The 21,871-nt window shown below is 35.1% G+C and overlaps 1 protein-coding gene across 2 annotated transcripts in view; it reads right to left on the reverse strand.

Annotated features, from left to right (window-relative positions):
* Nucleotides 1–13,380: 13,380 nt before the first annotated feature.
* Nucleotides 13,381–21,871, reverse strand: part of sfmbt2 (Scm like with four mbt domains 2) — a 43,581-nt gene continuing 35,090 nt past the window's right edge. For both annotated transcript variants that reach the window (XM_079868799.1, XM_079868800.1), the window contains 7 exons: nt 21,663–21,802; nt 19,167–19,276; nt 18,540–18,715; nt 18,203–18,366; nt 16,634–16,888; nt 16,369–16,497; nt 13,381–15,056 (listed from right to left, as the gene is read on the reverse strand). In XM_079868799.1, the coding sequence (XP_079724925.1) occupies nt 14,916–15,056; nt 16,369–16,497; nt 16,634–16,888; nt 18,203–18,366; nt 18,540–18,715; nt 19,167–19,276; nt 21,663–21,802 (1,115 nt within the window). In that variant the 3' untranslated portion in view covers nt 13,381–14,915. The remainder of the gene's footprint in view (nt 15,057–16,368; nt 16,498–16,633; nt 16,889–18,202; nt 18,367–18,539; nt 18,716–19,166; nt 19,277–21,662; nt 21,803–21,871) is intronic.

The raw sequence follows: 21,871 nt of genomic DNA on the forward strand, positions 1-21,871 counted from the left end.
TACAGCTGACTATTTCTACTTTCATGTTTATTTTTAATTAGAATACCGTATCTTCCCCAAAAACACTGTTTCTTTCAAGTAGAAAGGTTCAATCGAGACAAAACATAAGTGACAGAAAACCATACATGTAGCCTAATGCACTTTTAACTGGTGATAGGAGTTGGTGAATCATTTTTTGAACCGGTTCTTAGAAACCAAACGATTCAGTAAAATGAATCATAGGAATGTTCTGCCAGCAGGCGGCGCTAAATCACAAAAAAAATAAAAAATAAAAAAATCGCCGCAGTGACACCCATGTCCTCAAAAAGACAAATGTAAATGATTTATCTTTCTAAAAGTGTTGTGATCGGAATTTTTTTTTTTTTTTTTTTTTTTTTTTTTATTGATGAAGCAACATCATTTGAGTAAAATAAATGATAAAAAGTGTATTTGGAATATGGCACAATTTATCAGCATGTGCAAATACTGTTTGAGAAACATTAAAGTAGCCTATATACTTGTTCAAAATAACAACTTCAGCCCTACAAACTCTATGGTGTGGGTATACAGTGCATTGCTTAGAAGTAGTTATAAACATATAAATAAATTAGGCAATTAGTATTATAAACAATAAACATCTAAATGACAGTTAACCAGCTACAGATGGAGGATTGGTTTGTATGGTGCAATTTTTTCACATGGAATGGACGTGATGAATTGTGAGAATTTGTTTTATTGCACTCTTTGTTTTGGGGAAAGTAAGTGAGTGGCGTTAAAGAGAGGAAGATGAAGGAGAAATAGGGAGGGGTGGAAATAATATGGGGGGATGGGACGAAGAGTAAGAGAATAGTAATTGTTGCGTTGCATCAGGGAACGTGCCTTCACTCTATATTTCTGTTGCCATGGAAACCTGTGAGGGAGCTGGCGGATATCTGGGAGACCCCCAGCGAAAGTCCTACACACACACACACACACACACAGAGAGAGAGAGAGAGAGAGAGAGAGAGAGAGAGAGAGAGAGAGAGAGAGAGAGAGAGAGAGAGAGAGAGAGAGAGAGAAATCCTGTGTGATTGTGTGGGAATGTCTGAATAAATTTCATTTTAATTATTTGAATGGAATCCAAAGCTTTGGAAAGAAGCAATTGTTGTGTCTGTTATTTAGATTTATGATCAAATCCCACGGATCTGCCAAAAGCCCCACTTAATCTCAGTGTGTAGCTAGTTAATAATAGCTCTAGGGAAATTAACTCCTGTCTTAATTTTATTTTATCTAATGAGATTGATTTACTCCAATTATGACAGAAATGAAATACCGACTGTAGAATATCACTGTTAAACATTCGAGATGACTGATATTTTGATTGCTAGCATCACTTTTTTTTCCTTTTACTCCTCCAGATACACCAGATCTATATCTGCAGAATTATTTATATATGGCATGGCTACTTACATTCATGTTTCATAAATTGAAGTACAAAATTCATAATTCCAAAGTAAAAAAACAAAAAAACATTACAATACTTTACATGATACTTAAATTCTTGTCATTACATAGTTTTGTTTTCCACTCTATTTTACATATTTCATCACTAGAAAATAATTGTAATGTTCACAGTAAAGTACTTTGCTGTGTATTTTGTCATTTTTACTGTAATTTAACTTTACTGTACAATGCAAGAAAATTGTGAAATTTGATTAAACCACTAGACAATATAATATGATATAATATGTAATAATAAAACATTATATATATATATATATATATATATATATACATACATACATACCGTATATTTTATATATAGGCCTATATATATATATATATATATATATATATATATATATATATATATATTCAAAAATTTTAATAAAGTGTTTTATCTCTTCCCTTTTTCACAGTGTGTGATCTTGCTTTTAGTTAGTTTTGAGAAAATGTAGCATCATCTCAGGAAATGTGCTTTTGCTGCGTTGAGAAACTAATTAGATGCATCGCAAAACCCAAAAGCTTAGACACCATCTGCGCTAACGAAAATTGTTCACTTGTGTGTGGTCTTGACATATTTTCAGCAATGGATAAAATAATTAAATCCAACTAGACTTTAATAATGTTATTTTTCAATAAGCACAAATGTGGCCTGTACTAATGAACTCTGGAGTAAGATCATTTATCTGTTATACAACAAAACAATGTGCATTTCAAATTCTTTATGTTGTGTGGAAAACATTGAACGCAAATGTAACATAAGGCCTGTTTATGCTTAGGGGAAATGATAGGAAACCACTTTCTCTATTATTGCTTCTGTTAGTGTTATTTTTACAGGAAGTATGAATGAATATGAAACAGTTTTCTCAAAACCATCTCTGTTTAAGCAGCTCGCATGCTGATATTGTACCGAGTCATTCACAGTGAATACAAATGAAAGGACAACACATACACACACACACACACACACACAAACACAAACACACAGATTGCTGGAATGCCCCATGCAGTGAAAAATATCCCGCCGCGTGACTGAATTGGCTGTAGAGAGAAACTGTGGAAACGTTTAGTGAAAAAATATTCATAATATCAATGATACTTTAAAACAGCTTGCAGGAAAACCTAAATACCGTGGTTAATTTTAATGAAAAAGTTTTAATCATTATAACAGAGGTTTTTTCGTAATATTTTCTGAGCTAATCATATTCAGTTTGTTTTCACTATTGCAGAATTTTTCCAAAACACTCCTCCATGACTTATACAGACAGGAAATGATGCGTTGTGCTTTGTGCCATCTTAGAGACTTTCTGTCATCCGATAGAATGAAAACAAGCAGAATCGACATCAGTAATATAAGAAAATCCCTTATATATATATATTTTTATATATATATATATATATATATATATATATATATATATATATATATATATATATATATATATATATATATATATATATATAATTGAGAATCTCAGATGTTTACTAAAAAACAGGCATTTAGCCTTCTGAAAATCTTGCCCTCCACTGTCGCTTTTACATTTTTTTTATACAGATTGTGCCAGATTTGGCATCTGTGATTAAAATTGTGTTGGTTCTTGCATTTTTTCTAACGGAAATATTTTTTATGAATAGCAAATAATATTTGTATCTTTTCCCCACACCAAACTATATGGATTCAGAATAGAGCCAAATGGACCACTTTTTTTGGAACTCAAAATCAAATAAACCCTGAAGCCCATTTTTATCTTTTGGCATCTTTCTTTGACATCTCATCTCAAAGCCTCCTTACACTTCTTTCTGGACTAATAGTGCATCTTGAAGACCAAAAATGCTGATATCTGCAAGCCATTTTCTGAACGTGAATTGTAACATTTTCTCCATGGAACACAAATGAAACAAAATAAGCATGCATCACAGTGAAAGTCTCCAAAAAGTGCTTAAAAAGTAGTCCATACAGCTGATCTGTGTGTCACAAGTTAATAAATATTATAAATTAGTCTTTGTTTGAAATTTAATGGAGACAGTCTTGTGAAGCTGTAAAAGCAGCATGAACATTCCCGCTTAATAACTCCTTTTGTAAAATACTTTTTTCAATGATATTAAATATTAAATTAGTCTCTGAGCTTGCATCCAATTTCATTGCATGGAAAAGAGCAGCATGAACATTCTTCTTAAGTCCTTTTTTCAATATTATTAATAACAATAATCATCATCATTATTATTACAATCATTACATTTTCTTGAAGGTATTCAATATATTAATTACTCATAGTTTGAGCATGATAGACAGACCCCAAAATTTTTGGGAGTATAATTTGTTTTTGTTTTTTTGGTGGTTTTCTGTTGCTCACTTGAAATATTACTTACTATTTTTAGATGATTACTAAAATCATTTTTTTTTTTAATGCAGACTATTTGACTCCAAACCTAAACACCTGATTATTGTGACCTCTTGTCTACAAAATAATTACTTGCATATAAAATGAAATATTTTGCATGAATAGGATCCCTTTAAAAATATACACGCATCTATATTGTTCAGCTCTTTTCTATCGATGGAATTTTTCAAGATGTTTCTTCATGTTTGATCAGGTTGATAAATGCACACACACACATACACACACCTACAGGCAAGGTCGCAACAGAGTCCTGAAGTGAAGCTTTGCTTGATTCTTTTTCCATGATGAGTCATTTCACTCAATGTCAAAGATATCAATATGACTAACACTAATTATGCCTTTGCATTTTACAAAGAGCCCATTCTTATTTGAATGCATGTGTTTTTTTCCGTCCAGATCTAAAAAAAGGAACAAGGAACAAGGTCGAGGGTTAGCTAATACATTCACCTGTTATTACACTGAAAGAAATGCGATGCCAGGCTGACCTAGAACCAGCAAATGGTTGCTAGGGTGTTGCTAGGGTGTTCGTATATATAATATCAGAGTCATCAGAGTCAAACAATTTAAACACACTGCTATGGAAATCTGTGATCCTATAGAGTATGTATAGGATCCTCTCTATTATTGATGCATTTATGCATTTGCTTGAATTCATGCATTTATATGGATTTATAATATCTACCTTGCTTACATATGAAAGAGCTTAACTGTACTGTGTCTGTACAGACTGCGACCTTACTGTAAACTCAGATTTATTTTAGTGTTGCGCTTAAAATTCAGCAGCGAATGAGCGTGACGCTGATTAAAAGCGGTGCAGGAAACACTGATTCTGGCAACCATCTGATTTGTTACATTAAGAAAATATTAAAAATGTCATATGCTGTTGAGTGCAGTTTAGTTCTGTGACATCTGCAGGACAGGTAGGAAGAATTGGTACTGGATTAGTTAAGAGGATGATTGCAGTTAATGAAAAAAAATCTATAACGCAAACGTTTTGCGAGTAAACGTAAAGTTTCTTAAGGGGAACGCAAACGTTTTGCGAGTAAACGCAAAGTTTCTTAAAGGGAATGCAAAGGTTTTGCGAGTGAACGCAAAGTTTCTTAAAGAGTTCAAAAGGTTTTGCGAGCAAAAAGCAACGTTTCTTGGGGGAACGCAAAACGTTTTGCGTGTAAACGCAAAGTTTCCTAAGGGGAATACAAAGTTTTTGCGAGGGAACACAAAGTTTCTCAGGGGAACTTCAAATATTTTGCAAGCAAAAACAACGTTTCTTAAGGGGAATGCAAAGCTTTTGCGAGCGAACACGGTTTCTCGGGAACGCAAACGTTTTGCGAGTAAACGTAAAGTTTCTTAAAGGGAATGCAAAGGTTTTGCAAGTGAATGCAAAGTTTCTCAAAGAGCTCAAAAGGTTTTGCGAGTAAAAAGCAAAGTTTCTTGGGGGAATGCAAAGTTTTTGCGAGGGAACACAAAGTTTCTCAGGGAATGCAAAACGTTTTGTGAGCGAAAGCAACGTTTCTCAGGCGAGCGCAAAACGTTTTGCGAGTAAACGTAAAGTTTCTTAAAGGGAATGCAAAGGTTTTGCGAGTGAACGCAAAGTTTCTCAAAGAGCTCAAAAGGTTTTGCGTGTAAACGCAAAGTTTCGAACGCAAAACGCAAAACGTTTTGTGAGGTCCTCCCCTAAACCTAACTGTCCAACTTGATCTCACGGGAAGACATAACTATGTTACGAGATAGTAATGTTAGTTGTACAAAAACATACGGTCATTAGAAAAAAAGTACACAGAAGGCCCACTCCTAAACATACCCATCACTGGCACGTAAGCAGATCATACGAATGAGATTGTACGAATTCGTAATGAATTGCCATAAATTTGTTTAAATGTCAGTAAGGAGTAAGCACATCGTAATGAACGTATGATATTGTAACAATTTGTACAAAATTAGCCACCAATTTACCAAAATGTAAAATAGTTACATATTGCCATGAGAATGTGTTGCAATAATAATCTTTTTACTTCATTAGCAGACTTTATTGCCACCAATATATTTCAGCAAGTACATTTTAACATTAAAACAGGCAAAATATTAAGCACTCATGGAAATGCATTTCATTTCAAAGCAGGTGTGTGGGTCTGTTGCGTTTTTATTTCACCTTTCAACACCATTGCGGTAAAAAATAAGTAGAGAGAAAGAGTCGTCCTTGAAGCTTTATCTTGATTTCCGATTGCATGCAAAATGTGCAAGTCTTAAAAGGAAACTTATTTCAAAGGAGAAACAGCAGCCAACAATTCAAAACTAGCCCCCGTCACCCCCCCGAAGGTCCTATGTGACCCAGTTTCAGGTGTGTTAGTATGAGAATCAGCTTTGCGGTTAACACATGCAAGCAGGTTTCTTTTTTTTCTGCTTTTTTTACTCAAACAGGCATACACAGTATCGTGCGCTCCCAACCCCTGATATTATCTGTATAGACTGACTCATACTCATAATCACACACATAGTATAACAACACCAATCTAACAGAATAGCTAAGTCAGCAATGCTTGTACCACAAAGAAACCTCATGGGTTTCATGAAAAGCTTTAAACAGTGTTTAAACGTCCATAATGCACTGATGGAGTGCATTAGTTAGCATACTGATATTATATAGTTTGAGGATAACTTGCAGAACATTTTTTAGATGTGAATGTACACGCACTTGCTATAACATGAAGTATGAACAACATCAGCGCTCAATACTAAGTTTGAAGCCCCTTTTGTGTAGTTATCTTTTCTTTTTCTTTTTGTTTACAGAATGGGAACTTACAGTGTACAGTGTTTTGTCTAAAAAAAAGTGTAATATGAGGTAACTGCATGGGGTTTAAGGGGTTTAACTGATTAGGTTTAAAGGCAGATATCTAGTTATTACCTTGTTATTATTTCTAGTAATTACTATTGTGGGTACATAGAATGTACATGTAGAACTGGACTGTAAAATAAAGCTCTATTTGCTGAAAACTTCCAACAACAAGTTCCAGGATTGTGTGCAGAAATTAATTAAGAATGCCTATTAAATTCCATTAAACATTTCTGAATTTGAATTCAATTTGAATTGAGGTAGTGAACAAGATATAGAATTCCATATATAAGGAAGTCATAGTAAATTCCAAGAAATTCACACAGCTATAATTTTTGCAACCTAATTTCGATTACATTTCAATTACAAACTGCCACGATATGTAACACCAACGTCATAAAGCGTTGCCAGAAATTTAATTTTGTTGAACGAAAGGCAAAGACAGCCAATTCAAACTTGTTGACCCGACAAAGTCTTTGTTTTAGTGTTTTGAAAAAAGTTTGCCAAATGAATACGTTTAAAAATGATAAAAGGTTTATAGTCCTATAGTTGTTTGGATGGATGGATGGATGGATGGATGGATGGATGGATGGATGGATGGATGGATGGATGGATGGATGGATGGATGGATGGATGGATGGATGGATGGATGGATGGATGGATGGATGGATGGATGGATGTTTGGTTGGTTGGATGAATGGATGGATGGATGGATGGATGGATGGATGGTTGGTTGGTTGGATGGATGGATGGTTTGTTGGTTGGATAGATGGATGGATTGTTGGTTGGTTTGTTGGTTGTTTGAATGGATGGATGGATGGATGGATGGATGGTTGGATCGCTGGTTGTTTGAATGGATGGTTGGTTGGTTGGATGGCTGGATGGATGGATGGATGGATGGTTGGTTGGATTGACGGACGGACGGACAGACGGACAGACAGCAATAGAGTGTGCTCTAAAATTCATATGAGAATATAATCCTTAAAGAAATTTAGACCTGATGGCTAAATGGGCGTGTACTGAAAGGTTGTATTTTTCAATTGACTGGGGTTTGTTTAAAAACAAGAACAGTACTAAACTTAAGGAAAGTATCCACAACCGTTTCCATTAAAAAAAAAAAAATTCTGGGAAAATGCATTGAAAGGGTATGAGGCATCTAATAAATACTGTGAGTAATGATTTAGATCCATTGCAATGTACATACAAAAAAATCTGAAGATACTGATGACACAGTGTTAAATGTTAATATTACCTGTGTTTAATTTAGTTGCTGAACACATACAGACTCATTTGGTGGATAAAAGATTTCCTCTCTTATTGTCCTCAAAGAGTGGTTGTCAACGACAATAAAATACAGGAGCCCCATAGAGAATAATTTTATTACCTGTCCTTTGTAAATTAATGAGTTTAAAAAAAAAGGTTTTTGAAATGCTGTTTTAGATTTCTTACAAATGTTCATGTGGGCCTCTCAAAAATCAGAAATATATCTCGATTATGGTCAGACACATCACTGGTGAAGCCACGTACAGCATACCTTTGAAATTATGTTGCCTGGCAACCAAAGGTTCACAGCCAGACTCAATAGAAAACATTTAATGGTCATAATGTCACGCTTCATGAAATATGAAAAAGATCATTTATACATTTTACGCAGTGCGATGAATGATTTCTTGCTTACAGCAGTTCTCCTGATGGCTGGTCTAATGTATATTCAGGGCCAGGCGGTGTGTGGGTTCCCAACATGTTTAACACACTGTGCAAAGATCATTTCTGGTAATGAACTGTGAAGATTTATGATAAATATATCTAAAGTGTCAAGACCCATTTTGTATGTTACAACATGGCAATATTGATATAAGAACCTAATTGGATGAATATCACATAACCTCTCAAGAAAATACCAGGCTCATGTTTCACACCAAAATCAAATAAAGAAAGAAAAAGGAAATATATTTTGCTGAAAGAACAGAACACCCATTTTTAGTAACCAACATTAGGATTTTTTTATATATATTGTGACATCAAGCATATTAAGCACATTTGATCACAGTTCTCATTACCGTGATGAAAAAATACTATGATATGAAAAATAATTATATATAAATTGTAATGTATTATAGTATTGAGTTGTAGTTGTAGTTATAGTATTGTCCCAAATGACGCCCTACACTGACTCATCTGTGTAGTGTATGAACTTAATGAGGTTATGTTGTCATTCATTATCAGAGTCTGATGCCCCTCCCCCTCCGTTGCATAATTAAAGCTGCGACAGTTGAGTGCATGAAGTGTCCAACATTTGTTTTCGGTTAATTAAGTGCATCAATTGCGTATTTAAAGTGCACTTTTTTTCTTTGTGGAATTTTCATACTACTTGCACTATTTATACTACAAAACGACATAGAATAGTGCATAAAACGTGAAATTAAACGCCTTTAGTTTAAAAAAAAAAAAAAAAAAATTGCTAATTTAAAAAAAAAAATCATTGTGCTAGAATCATGTTTATGGTATAAAAAATGAATAAAGAATCTGAGAACAATCAATGGGAATCACAAAGTTTGAAAAAGTCTGGACACTTTAATGAGGATTGCTGGAGAATGTGTGCTTAAATGTCAAGATTATAATGTCACAATGGGGGAACAAAAACATTTATTCTTCTAAAAATAGAAGTGAAAAGTCCCCTTTTAATATCTGAATAAGGCCAGAAACATACTATATACAAGAATGCAGATGCAACTGATTAGCCAATGCATACTAAGTGTGCTGTCCTGTCATGCATACTTAACTTGCATACTTGTTAACAGAGTTAATAGAGGTATACTATAGACCTTATGTAGCCCCTCCCCTTTTCAGCTCTGTGCTCGTTGTGTTCTGTCTTCCGATTTTGTATTTCCACAGCATGAAGGTAAGATCTTACGGATTTATGAATAAACGGCTCTTCCAATCTAGTGACATTTGTAATGACATCCGCTTCAAACATTAGAAATATACAGAGCTAGCGCAAAAAAAGGGAAGTTCAAGACAAAATTTTAAAGATGGGAATGGATGGATGGATGGATGGATGGATGGATGGATGGATGGATGGATGGATGGATGGATGGATGGATGGATGGATGGATGGATGGATGGATGGATGGATGGATGGATGGATGGATGGATGGATGGTTACACCTGAACACCTGGCAAGTATTGGGACACCTGAACATTACACCAACAGTGACTGTAATGGCATCACATTCTAAATAGACATTAGTATGGAGTTAGTCCCCTCTTTGCAGCTAAAACAGCTTCCACTCCTCTGGGAAGGCTTTCCACATGATTCTGGAGTCTTTCTGTGAGAATTTTTTCCCATTCATCCAGTAGAGCACTTGTGAGGGCAGGCACTGATGAAGGACAAGAAGGCCTGGCTCGCAACCTCCATTCAAGTTCACCTCAAGGTGCTCGATGGGGTTGAGGTCATGGCTTTGCGTGGGTCAGTCAAGATCTTCCACACCAAACTCATCCAACCATGTCTTTATAGACTTTGCTTTGTGCACTTTTTACCGAGGCACAGTCTTGCTGGAATAGAACAGGGCCTTCCCTAAACTGTTCCCACAAAGTTGGAAGCATAGCATTGTCCAAAATGTCTTGGTATTGATGAAATATTTATTCATCCTATAGAAAACAATTGTAGAACTAGCCATAAAAAAATGAGACCATTATTAAGAGTTGTGAAATAAAAATGTCACTTGGAGGCTTCTTGCTTCTCTAGAAAAGAGTTGATTCTCCTTGGAAAATGTTACATCTTGCCTCTGAGAAAGGGTTGACTAATCAAATGGCAGGATTCCACAATTAGAGAGAAAGGCGAGGGAAGTAAAACTTAATCGTGGGAAACAAGAGGGGTGAATCTTACCAGAAAATTAAATCTCTTTGTTATTGCGAAATAACAGATAATAAAAATGTATAAGTATAGTGCCCTGGCCAGAGACAAGTTCAGATTTCCTGCAGGCGTCTCAGCTTTGTTTAATAAAGTCTGAACTGAATTTTGACTTCTGGAACTCTGCCTCTTGAGCTTCATTTGCAAGAAAGAGATGACTTTTCTTCATAACAGTATGCACTGGAAGTAAGGGGCCTATAGCCCAACCACTAAAAAACAGCCCCGTACCTTTATCCCTCCTCCACCAAACTTGACAGTTGGCACAATGCAGTCCGACAGGTAACGTTCTCCTGGGATCTGCCAAACCCAGACTCGCCATCAGAGAAGTGTGTTTCAGCACTCCACAGAACACGTTTCCACTGCTTCAGAGTCCAGTGGCGGTATGCTTTACACCACTCCATCCGACGCTTGACATTTTACTTAGTGATGTGAGGCTTGCATGCAGCTGCTCGGCCATGGAAACCCATTCCATTAAGCTCCCGCCACACAGTTTTTGTGCTGAGATTAATGCCAGTGGTCTTAGATTTAGCTGTATTTGGCTGTGCAGTAGTTTGGGTGGCTCGCCAATGTCCAACCAAAGCTTGACCAGAGTTCTTGTGAGGAGAAGAATTTATTAAAGGTAGTAGTGTAGTAATTCTTTAGCAGAAATGTTAGCGTCAGACTTCAAAGATTCTATGGAATAGATCTTTATACCTGCTACGAACAATAGTGCATCTGACTAAAGATAACTGAAATATACGTAATCTCTGTGACTTTATGTGGTCTTCCGTTTCGTGGAAGTTGCTGCCATTCCTAAACGCTTCCACTTACCAATAATATCACTAACAGTGGATTGTGGACTATCCTAGCAAAGATGAAATTTCACGAACTGACTTATTGCAAACATGGCATCCTATCACAGTACCACACTTAAATTCACCGAGCCCTTCAGAATGACCCTTTTTATCACAAATGTTTGTAAATGCAGACTGCATGGCTGGGTGATTGATTTTATACACATTTGGCAATGGGTCTGATTGAAACACCTGAACTCAGTAATTAAAGGAGACATATCATGCTTTTAAATCGTTCCTTTTTACATATAAATCATACATTTGTAGTCTATATAAAGCGGAACTGCAATGCTTGGGTCTGAATTCCTCATTATTATAGCTCCACAGGCCCCTTTTTCTGATGTGCGTCTGAGAGCAACTCGTTTTGGTGCGGCCTCTTTAAATACAATTGAGACACTTCATACCCCGCCCCCTCTCCAGGATGCAGAGGTGATACTCGGTTCAACTCCACTCCGTTCGGCCATTTTTGTAGTTTGATAGCCGAGATACGATTATCTAGCGGCACAGAAACTTTTTATTCACACGTTATTAACAAAATGTCAACAACGGAAGACTTGTCCAGCCAGCCTTACATGTTCGAGCCAGAGTCGGAGCCGGAGCGAGATGAAAATGAAGACGACGAACCTGCAGAACAACGTCTTCATATGGATGTATCGCAATGGTGTGTTACTGTATTTACACATGAAACTTTGGTCTTCCGACATTTTACCACCGTGTCGATTTATTTTGATTAATATGTGCGAGGGAGAGAGAGCAAGACAGCGTCTAGTTTGGAGACGGTGTCTTGTTTACACTTTCGTCTGGCTCCGAAGAGAGAGAGTGCGCGCGCGCGCGGCCGGGTCTCTCTCTCTCTGCTCGTTCTTTCAGTTAAACATGCGCCCTGTCACAAGCGCAGCAGTTCATCTACATTAGACGGTGTAATGAAGCGTGTGGGTTACTACATACAACAACTGAACATTTTAACTTACCCTCTCGTAACTTCTGCATCTTTTAGCTTGGACTACAAAATTGCAGCGATAAATAAAAATGGCGGATTGCTCGAAGTGTTGGGCTGGAAGTCAATGTCCTTATTTGGCAGTTCCGCTGCAAATACTGTGACGTAATAGTTCACAAAACGTCATAGATAACAGAAAAATCGGAACAGGTTGAAAAATAAGGCCAAAACAGAATATAAAGATATCAACGAAGCACCTGAAGAGAATAATTTCAACTTTTCTGTTCTTCTAAACACTCCAAATATACAACAAAATGCATTTAAGGGCTAAAAAAGTGGATTTAGCATGATATGTCCCCTTTAAGAGGTGTGTCCCAATAATTTTGTCCATACAGTGTACCTTCAATTTTCTGTGCCAAACAACAACCTTCTCTTAGGGGCTATTTACACGACACCGTTTTCAACTAAAAACATAGTTTATTTTATGCGTTTTGGCCGTTAGTTTACACGACAGCAGCGTTTTGGGTGCCCGAAAACGCAAACTTTTGAAAAACGTGTTTCAAAGTGCAAGTTTTTGAAAACGGCCTCCGTGTAAACAACAAAAACGCGAATCTCTGAAGATGATGACGTCATGCACATGCGTATTACGTGTTCAGTCTATAGTGTTTCATCGCCATCTACTGGCCTGGCAGCAGAATACAGCGTTTTTAGTCGTTTTCGTGGATCCGTGTATATAGGGATCGTTTTGACAATGGTGACGTCTGTACGCTGAAACCTCAAAGGAAAAACCTCTCCGTTTTAAGCATATGTAAATGTACCCTTAGAGAAATGTTCATGGCAGAAAAAAACCCTCCAGTAGTTATGTAATATCATTTGAGTGTGTGAGTGGGATGTGCTGTAAATAGCCCACATAATATTGCCTACTGTTTCCCGGAAATTACTTTGTTCCCATTGGGGTGACTAAGTTCACATTTGTTTCAAATTCTCTGGAAATCACAGTCAAGTATAAACTATGCAGTTGTATACTTTTATTTATTGAAGGAATGTTCCAGGTTAAATACAAAATCTATGGACAGCATCTGTCGATTAGCCACAGAAAATAATTTTGACTGTTCTGTCAGTTTGAAAAAATAAGCAAGTCACATTTACATTGGAAATCTATGGGGCAAGACATTGAGATGAACATTAAAATACACACTGTTACTAATGTTCAGCAACTACTATTAATCATTATACATGTTAACATAAAACTAGATTGATAAAATCACTTACTCGCAATTGTTACTGCCTTGTCCCATAGACTTCCATTGAAAGTGCACTTTACATGCGATTTTTGTTCATTTTTGCAAACTAAGTCTAATTTTTTGTTTGTGGCAATGGACATCCGGTGTGGTTTACATTTGCAGGTATTTCAAACATTTGCAATTTTTAATTATTGCAATAATGGAAATTAATAAGTTTATGATCGCAGACTATATTTCAATAGCAGTTAATCCAAATTTAATACATTCTACTTGCGAAGTGATCCAATTGTGTCAGAAAACAGACAAGTAAAAAATATATCACTATGAAAGTGTTTACAAACAAAAAAAATATATATAGAAAAAATCCAATGTTGCATAGATCAATAACACATTTACATAAAATATAGATAGGCCATGACAAAAGGCAGCTTTTCAAAAATTCACTTGCCCTTGTATTCTAAAGAGAAACAAATGATGCGTCACAACAGGCATGAACGTTTGGGAAAACAAATGTGTGTATAGTTATGTATGCAGCCAACATTCATGCACATATATATGTACATCTCAGCATACACACACAATATGTTTATATCAAATATCAGTCCTGATATTAATAATAGTCCGTAATTCATAATGCCCAAGTAGATTTAAAGGTGTTAAATCTCCACTCACCTGACGAACACGACAAACTTTATAAAAATAGTTTATCAGAACAAAATAAATATTACAAATATATTAGTTCACTTCCGAAGTTAATACTTCATATATAATTCGCCATTATAAATATAATTTGGTCTTGAAAGATTTCAGATAGTTCTGCAGTGAACTCAGGGATTGGATGTTTTTTCACAGTTTAGACGTATCCTCGTTCCCTCTTGTTGTCTTCTTCCTATAGAGACTTTCTTCTGAAACCAAACCTAAACCTCCACTTGTTTGGCAAGTCTTCTTCAGGGATTCAGCACACCACCTTGCTGAAAAACAAAACTCTTGAAGCTGAGACCAGTTAGTCTGGTCTATTTAGATGGCTTTAGGGAGGTTTTGGGTACTTGACCAGCAGGCCAACCAGCTAAATCAACTAAACACCAGTTCGACTAGGCTGGGAGACCAACTAGGCCAGCAGCCTTCACCTTTAAACTTCTTTCTTTTGGAGGGAAAGCATATTCCTTGACTCAATCTCATATTCCAATCCATTCGGTACGAGGCAACCTGAGGTTTCCTGATGGATGGAATGACTCCTTACATCCCCTGAGTAATCATAGGTGTCTGTTGGTTTGCGTCCGCCGAGGCTAAAGGTTAGCTTAGTTAGCGTACTGGGAGTAGAAGGCCACTTTGACTCGCTCGATTTGATGGCAGAGTTTGATGGCGGGGCCGAGCTTCAGGTCCATGCATTCTTGGACTGTAGGAAGTGTCAGCAGCAGCAAGGCCTGTCCATCAATGTCCTTGAGAAGGAAAAAACATGTACGAGTTAGCATAAATATTGGATTTTATTTGACAGATTTTGCTTGTGCTTGTTTGCTTCAGTTAAACACACCATGATAGTACATGTATGATTTGAAATGTTGGATTGTTTTTTAATCTGCAGTAGACCAAGAATGTTTATTAATAAAGTAAGAAGGGTAAATATTGATTTCATGTTGGCTACATAGAAAGCAAAGCATTCTAGATTGCACGCTGATCAGCCTTTTAATACAGAGTGCAATATTTTATAACATAGACATACAATTAACATAAAATACTAATTAAAAATTACCATGACAATTTAAATTATGAAAATAATAAAATAATAATAACAATATAAAATTAATTTAAATTAATGAACCTGTCGACAATACTCAAATATGAGTCGTTGAGTATTTAGTATACAGGAACACTAATAAAATTAATAATATATAATAAAATATATATAATAAATAACATTAAATGATGAAAATAATAAAACAAATAAAAAAATCCCATTCTTTGACAGTTTAAATTATGATAATTATAAAATAAGTAAAAATATTTTTAGTTGAATTAACTAAAGTATTCAATATTACAAAAATAAGTGAGTGTTTGAATTCAGAAACAATAAAAGAAAATAAGAATACTAATAAAAAATGATCATAATCTTCGGCAATTTTAATATAGCCAGCGATATTTAAAAATAATACCGATAGTGATCATTTTAATTATGAAAATAATAAAAGAACATAACTAAAATGAAAATATATATATATAAAAAATAATAAAAAATATGCTCATTTTGTTTAACTGAAGTCTGCAATATGTAAAAAATTATATAGTTGAATTCAGAAACTAATAAAAGAAAAAAAATCATAATCTTTGACCATTTAAATTTAGAAAATAATAAAATAAAATAATAGAAAACATTTTTTTGTTTAACTAAAGACTGCAATATTAAAAATAAAATAAGTGAGTGTTTGAATTCAGAAAAGAAAAGAAAATACGAATATTAACAAAAAATATGAATAATCTTTAACAAATTAAAATAAAAAAAAAAATAAAATAAAATAATGAAAAATATTTAACTGAAGACTAAAATACTTTAACTTTAAATAAAAGAAAATAAAGAATACTAATTAAAAAAAAAATCTTTCAATCATTTCAGTCAATTCACTTAAAGAAATTAAATAATCTTCAAGTTACTAAAATAGACTACTTATTGAACTGAGAAATCCGATTTAGACTTTGAAAACTTGATATGAATTAAGCATTAAAAGCCAAAGAAGTGCAAAGGTGGGTGTCCTGTACCTGCTCTTGGAATATCTTTGCTAGGGAGGCACAATCTGTGGACGTGATGAACTCAACCACATCAGACACACTCCATTCCAAAGGATTCCTCTCCAACACCAGACGATCTTCCTCTTCAAAACTCTCCGTCTACATATGCACACAAGCAAACTTCACTTAGCTAATATAATTTGACTCTAGGGGTTCATTGTAAATGAAAGGTATTATGTTTAGGGAATAATTCACACAAAAGTTTCTACACTGTATGTCTTTGTGGACACTTTACCTTTGTGTTTGTGTGGTTGGCCGTCTGGTTCTGGCTGCAGGAAACCGAGCGTGTGGTTCTTCTGGGAGAGGACCTGTCGGAGGTGTTCGGATGGGTCGCCCTGCGCTGAAGAGCAGCACGGCGTGGAGGTCTTCCTCTCCTCGGGACGTCCTGGAACGAGTGGGAAGAGGCCTCCTCACGGAGCGAGTTTGAACTGGCCTCACTGCCCCACTCCTCAAAATCCTCTTCCTCATCATCATAGTAATAATCACTATCCTAAAAAGACACAGTGGAGGAACAGTGTTACATATTTTCATATTTACCTTTGCTTGGCAAAATTTTTGTCATTTGAATAGGATTCTGTGCAAATGGGAATTTTACATAAGGGTGTAAGATTTCCCCATGCAGATTCTGCATCAATTTACATTCATTTGTCTTCTGTGTGAGCGATGCTTTATGCATTACTACACTATTGACAGTGGACATTAGACTTTTTTAAACCAAATTTTGGTAATGTGACAACGCCTTTAACCAGGTTTGATGTGCTATCTAAAGCATCAGTTAATCATATCTTTCTTTTTCATGTTGGTCAAAAAGTTTTTTTTAGTTTTTTAGTTGGCCGGTGTATCACAATACTATATATATATATATATATATATATATATATATATATATACATACATACATACATTCTATATATTATATATATATATATATATATATATATATATATATATATATATATATATATATATATATATATATACATATATATATATATATATACATATATATATATATACATTATATATATTTTATTTTTATTTCCATTCAGTCACTGATCAGCACTTTTGTCTTAATTTCCACAAAAAAGAGAAAATATAAATTTACTTGAGAATAAAATAGTTCTCATCAAATAATAAATAAGATAATACAAATTGTTCATTTAAATTAATTAACTGAAGTCTGCAATACTAAAAAAAAAAAAAGATCAATCTTTGAGAATTTGCCTTTAGAAAAGTAAATAAGAATACTGATAAAAAAAATGTAATTATGAAAATAATAAAAATGAATAAGCAAATCATATTCTTTGACAATTTAAATTGAAAATAATAAAATAAGGACAAATAATTCTAGTTGAATTAACTGAAGTATGCAATATCTAATAAGACTTTTTCAGATAATTATTTATATTATTTATAACTAAAACAAGAAAAAAATGAAAAATAAGATATATTAAAAATATAAATGTTAATTTGCAAATTTGCTAAAGTGATTTTTTTATTTTATGGATGTTTAGATATTTTTACTGAAAAAATTGATTTAAATAATTATTTAAAATACATTATTTTTACAGTGCAATTGTAAGCTCCGCCCACAACAAATCTAATTGGTCCGAGTACCGCTTTGCACACAGTAAAATATGCTGTGATTGGCTGTGATTTTGTCACTTTGTGCAACATTTACGGTTTAGTGTGCAGGTGCCTCAAACATACTCTTTGAAAAGTATGCATTTGCATACTTGAGTAGGTTTCATGAGTTACAATTGAAAGTATGTGTTTTTGTCTGGGTTGAAATGGTTTGGCAGACCTGAGGTGACTCTGTGGTGTGGTATCCCACAATAGAAGAGCGCCGTTTCTTCTGGACAAAGATGGCTTTGCGTTTCTTTCGGCGTCGTGCTGGTTTGGTCATGTCACCGTCCTGAGCATTCTCTCCTAAACTTGGGCGACCAACTTTCCTCTTCTTGTAATATGCTACATCAGGGATAAATGCACATAAACACACATACACAATTATCGACAGTTAGAAAGTGCATCTGCGTGTGTTTTTGGAGAAAATAATACCTTGCGCTTGTGAAACATGTCATTTTAATTCCAGGTTAGAGAAAACATAACTTTTCATCACTGTAGAGGAATAAAAGACTCACTGTATTTGGTCTTGGTCTGACTGGAGCAGTTTTCAGGGCACGTGTCGGACACGTATGTTGGGCCAAAAAGATTCTGACAACACTGGAGTCTCTCGCATACTCGTCGACAAAACTCCGACACTTGATCTGCTGTTCGGACGATTCTCATGGTGGAGCGATAGCTTTTCCCTTTATATCTAGAAATAAGCAAATGTGTTTCACCGCAGTACTAGTTTACACTATCAAGAACATTATGAAAATGAAACATTTTACACGTTCACCATACATGATTATGCTAATCAGCTGGCTTAAAACCTCATTATGCAAATGAAGGAAAGCTATGTTCATTATGTTTGCACAATTCAATCCTGTTTGTTTGCTAATATATCAGTAATATTATTGTTTTTAAACAATATGGGTTTCCATGGTTTATAGGGACTTTCCATAGACATAATGATTTTTACACTGTACAAACTGTATATTCTATCCACTAACCCTTAACCTACCATCACAGAAAACGTTCTGCATTTTTACATAAAAAAAACATCATTTAGTATGATTTATAAGCTGTTTTCTTTCCTTTTTCTTTTATTGATAGGATTAATCTGTGTAAATTAAAAATATGAGTGTGTGTGTGTGTGTTCATACTTGGCTTTCAGGGTTTCCTCCTGACAGTTCCACTGTGGGTCTTCCACCATCTGTAGTTCTCTGAGCACACGGCCGGGTTTATATGCTGAGTTTATTAACATTGTCAGAATCTGTAAGAAAATTACATGATCAGGCTATTTATTTCATGAATCATGTTACATAAATATATACAAACAAATTCAGACACACAAACACATGCATATACACTACAGCTAAAATAACCACATATGCGTAGCTTCTGTAATATGAAGTACATGCAAGTTGTCAGTGTGGCAACAACTGACAATCAAAAACTATATTAAATAACTAGGGCTGTCAAGCGATTGCAACTTTTTAATCTAATTAATTACACAATGTCAAGTTTGAAATTACCCCCAAAAGATCAGTATTGTGTTAAATGAGAAAAGCATCGAATAGACATTACAAAAGGTAGCTTTAGAAAGAAATATTACATTTGATTCAACATAGAATTTATTACATACACTTTTAGGCTTCAATGGCCATAAGGTAATAAGTACTCAATAAGTAAATCACAGAATTTTAATTTTTGGGTTAACAAAACCTTTAATGGTTTTTTTTTTAATATGCGATCTGAATTTTTTTTTGCTGTTGAAACAATATTCTAAATAAGAAACTAAAACTGGCAGTTGGTGGCGGTAAATGTCTAAATGAGTAAATCACCGATTCATTCATTCATTCGATTCATTCAAACAGCTGATTCATTAAGGAACGAAGTAAATGACTCTCTTTATGAATGGGCCATTGAATCATTGGTTCACCCGATTGATTCGCTCAAAATCAGAATTCATTCAGAAACACTGCTGTGTTGCTCAGAGATGGACAATCGTTGTGCTGTGGCTTTATATGTAATATTTCGTTGACAAAAACAGACAATATTGCATCTAAAATATAACACAATATTATTGAACTATTGTGTAAAATCAGTCTCACATTCGCACTTGTGCTATTCGGGATAAAAACAGCACTTGTGTGATATTGCACTCATTACTGGTGTGATATTGCTTAACTATGTCATATGATATAAATATGAGACAAAAACTCATACAGTGGCATTTCTGCCCTGACATTGTGAATTTTAGGGGCATATAACTGCATTCTATTGCTACATCACACAGTGAGCTGTTGCCCTGCTTCATGTTTGTCACCATTCAACTGTATGAAATGTAAGACGAACTATGTAGGTCTGGGGTTAATAATTTTGATACGTTATTTTTTCCATAACTAATTAAAGGTGCTCTAAGCGATGTCACGCGTTTTTTAGGCCGAAACATTTTTTGTCACATACAGCAAACATCTCCTCACTATCCGCTAGCTGCCGGTCCCCTGAACACACTGTAAAAAAACACGATCTCTGTAGACAGCCCAGGCTCCACAAACGGCAAGAAAAACAAACTGGCCCAGCCTGGACCACAAAACATAACAAACAGTGTTCCAGCCAATAACCGACAAGAATGATTTGGGGGTGGGGGTTGGGGGGTTAGTGCGCGTGCACATGAAGGGGGGTGTGGGGGGTGTGGGGAGTGGAGGAGAGAGAAGCATGAAGAGGGAAGTTAGCTAGAGGAGAGATGTCCTAGACAACGACTAACGTTAGAATTATATTCTCTTGAATTTTGATATGGCGACACACGACCAAAGAGACGACGTTCCGATGAACAAATAACAAAGAATAGGGAAAAAGGAGAAGGAACGCTCGAAGTCCCGAATTTACATTGGAAAAGCCTTTGACTCGTTCATGACTGTTTCAGGAAGCATGGAAGGGAGGGGGAGGGGATGGGATGAGGAGGAGGGAGGGTCGAGCTAGCCTCCATTTTGTTTGACAATACTTTGAACGTCAACAAGAAGTGACATCACCCAACATCGCTTAAAGCACCTTTAATTAAATAAACACGTTAAATCGACACAGCCCTATAAATAACATTTTGCTTGTTCTTGTATAATTATTGTGGATGTATAACTTTTACGACCTCATTTTAATGTAGAATTTTAATGAAATCATACAAATATTTGGTCACACTTTAGTTTAGGGTCCAATTCTCACTATTAACGAACTATTAACTATGACTTTTGCCTCAATAAACGCCTAATTACTGGTTAGTAATAGTTAATAGTTAATGGTTGTTAAGTTTAGGTATTGTGTAGGATTAAGGAATGTAGAATATGGTAATGCAGAATAAGGCATTAATATGTGCTTTATAAGTAAGGAATAATTGACGACAGGCTGTTGAATTATTAGAAAAATAATGCACACCCGAGGTGGTAATGCGGTCACGAGTGGCCGTTACACCTTGGGTGTGCATTATTTTTCTAATAATTCAACAGCCTGTCATCAATTATTAGAATAGAATTGGGCCCTAAACTAAAGTGTTACCAAATATTTTTCCTTATACATTCATGTACATTTTCAAACTAACAAAAATCTTCATATTGATTAAACGTTTGCAATACGTCAGTTTCCTATATAAGAGAAGATCGTACCTCTTTGAGGACTACAGCACACTTTCCGGGCCCCACGGCCTTTGGTAACTCCGCGATTCGGCCCTTGTTGAGATACGGACCAGAGAAACAGCGATGATTGATGAAGAGCTGAGAACAACAGTACTTTCCATTCACCAAACCTAAACAACACAAACACACAGCAGATTAGCGATATCAGCACAAAATCCATTTGTGAAGACAATGGTTAT

The sequence above is a fragment of the Squalius cephalus genome, assembly GCF_949319135.1.
Source record: "Squalius cephalus genome assembly, chromosome: 4".
In the NCBI taxonomy this organism is placed as follows: domain Eukaryota; kingdom Metazoa; phylum Chordata; class Actinopteri; order Cypriniformes; family Leuciscidae; genus Squalius; species Squalius cephalus.